The following is a 2,485-nucleotide window of genomic DNA, read 5'->3' on the forward strand; positions in this document are numbered from 1 at the left end:
TTTTTTTTTTTGGTATAAAAAATAAGTGACGACTCCACACCACTTACCCAAAAAGAGAGGTGCCTTAAAAAGCACTAAAAAATCTCTAGTTTTTTGAGAGGCAATTTCGTGGTCTCTCACACCAGGCAGTATTAGCGTCCAAAGAAAATCACACCTTGATGGTGGAGGACGAACCGCCCAAGCCCACGAAAGAGGTGGAGAGTATTGAGTTGGTGGAATGAGATCCTTCCAAAACTACCAAGGTAGGCAAGGAGCTCCAACTGTCCTTAAAAGACGAACTGGTGAAGTTCTTTAAAAAGAATATGGACGTCTTTGCATGGCGCCACGAAGATATGCCAAGGATTGATGGAGATGTGATAGAGCATCATCTTAATGTCGACCTAATGAAGAAACCCTTCCAACTAAAGAGACGAGTATTTGCCCTAGAGCGAAATAAAGTAGTTATGGAAGAGGTAGAAAAGCTCTTAACTGTGGGATTTAGTCGAGATTTCTACTACACCAAATGGCTTGCCAACGTTGTCATGGTGAAAAAGTCCAACGGAAAGTGGAGAATGTGTGTGAACTTCACAGACTTAAATAATGCATGCCCCAAAGACAGTTTTCCCCTTCCCAAAATTGACCATCTTATTGATTCAACAGTTGGCCATGAACTACTAACCTTCATGGATGCTTTTTCAAGTTATAATCAAATCCTCATGAATGATGAAGACCAGGAGAAAACTACATTTGTGACTGGCCAGGGCCTATATTGCTACAAAGTCATGCCGTTTGGATTTAAGAATGCAAGTGTCACGTACCAAAGACTGGTAAACCAAATGTTCAACAAGCAAATAGGCAGGAATATGGAGGTCTATGTGGATGACATGCAAGGAAGGAAAAACTCACCTTGACAACCTCCAAGAGACGTTCAATACTTTGAGAAGGTCTTCCGATGGATAGATGAGTGTCAAGCAGCCTTCCAGAATCTTAAGGACTATCTGGCTAAGCCCCCACTCTTAAGACCGTTTGTAGAAGGGGAAGATCTATTTTTTTATCTGGCTGTATCGTAAATGGTTGTCAGCTCAACCTTAATTCATGAAGAGTCTAGGTTGTAATGACTTGTTTACTACACAAGCTAAGCTTTTCAAGGTGCCGAAATGAAGTACCCATAGATAGAGAAGAAGGCCTTTTCTTTGATCGTCACTTTTAGAAAGCTCAGTCCATATTTCCAAGCTCACACCATCTTGGTAATGACCGATCAGCCAATCCAGAAAGTCATGAGTAAACCAGATGCAACAGGACGCATGGTCCAGTGGGCGGTTGAATTGAGCTAGTTTGATATTGAATACAGGCCGAGAACAACGATCAAAGCCCAGGTGTTATTAGATTTTATCGCTGAAATTCACCCTTCCAGACTCAAATTTAGAAGCAGAGTACTGGGCGATGTGTGTAGATGGCTCATCTGTCGTGGGTCTCGGAGGCATCAATGTGATTATGACCTTGCCTGAGAAGGACGTCCTTAAATATGGAGTTTAACTCCAATTTCCAATAATAAACAATGAGGCAGAGTACAAAGCGGTCCTCACTAGCCTGAGGATTGCAAAAGCTCTAGGAGTCAAGAATTTGAAGCTGAGAACTGGTTCCAAGCTAATTGTTGGGCAAATAACCAACGAGTATGAAGTAAAAGAGAAAAGAATGAAGAGATACTTGAAGTAACAAATCAATTGGCTGATTGTTTTAATATCCCACGAGAGAGCAATTCAACTACTGACGAGGTTGCTAAGTTGGCATCAACTGAAAACGCCCCAGAAAAGCCCGGGTTATATATGGAAATTCAGACAATCCCTAGCATAGAGGGATTACAAGCCTTCCTAGTCCAGCAATCAGGCATTTGGATGGATCTGATCATTTCTTACATCGGAGATGGCCAGCTCCCATCGGACTCGTTCGAAGCAAAGAAGGTTAGGGTCAGAGCCACAAGATTCACTGTCGTGAACGGCAAACTCTACAAGAGGGGATTTTTATTTCCTTACTTAAAATGCCTGAATCCTGAAGAAGTGACATATGTGTTGCGAGAGATCCATGAAGGCATATGCGGTAATCACTCAGGACCTCGATCTTTAGTTGGAAAGGCAATCAGGGTAGGCTATTTTGGCCGACCATGCAAAAAGACGCAGTTGAGCTCATCAAAAAATGCGATAAATGTCAACAGTTTGAAAATGTGCAGCACATTCTTGAAGAACTAATGACGAGCATTTCCTCACCATGGCCATTTTCCACCTGGGGGATTGACATTGTTGGTTCACTATCACAAAGGAAGAAACAAGTTAAATTCTTACTTGTCACTATTGATTATTTTATTAAATGGGTTGAAGTAGAGCCATTAACAATAATCATAGAAAGCAAGATACAGAACTTTTTTTGGAAGAACATTGTTTGCAGGTTTGGAATCCTAAGGGCGATCATGTCTAACAATGGACAGCAATTTGATAGCCAAAATTTCAGA

At 41.4% G+C, this 2,485-nt stretch overlaps 1 protein-coding gene across 1 annotated transcript; it reads left to right on the forward strand.

Moving 5' to 3' along the window:
- Positions 1-1,805: 1,805 nt before the first annotated feature.
- On the forward strand, positions 1,806-2,225 carry LOC136069623 (uncharacterized). Its single transcript, XM_065778345.1, has one exon. The coding sequence runs from the start codon at positions 1,806-1,808 to the stop codon at positions 2,223-2,225; it is 420 nt and encodes a 139-aa protein (XP_065634417.1).
- Positions 2,226-2,485: the final 260 nt, after the last annotated feature.

This window comes from Quercus suber, unplaced genomic scaffold (assembly GCF_002906115.3).
Source record: "Quercus suber isolate HL8 unplaced genomic scaffold, Cork oak 2.0 scaffold_180, whole genome shotgun sequence".
Taxonomy (NCBI): domain Eukaryota; kingdom Viridiplantae; phylum Streptophyta; class Magnoliopsida; order Fagales; family Fagaceae; genus Quercus; species Quercus suber.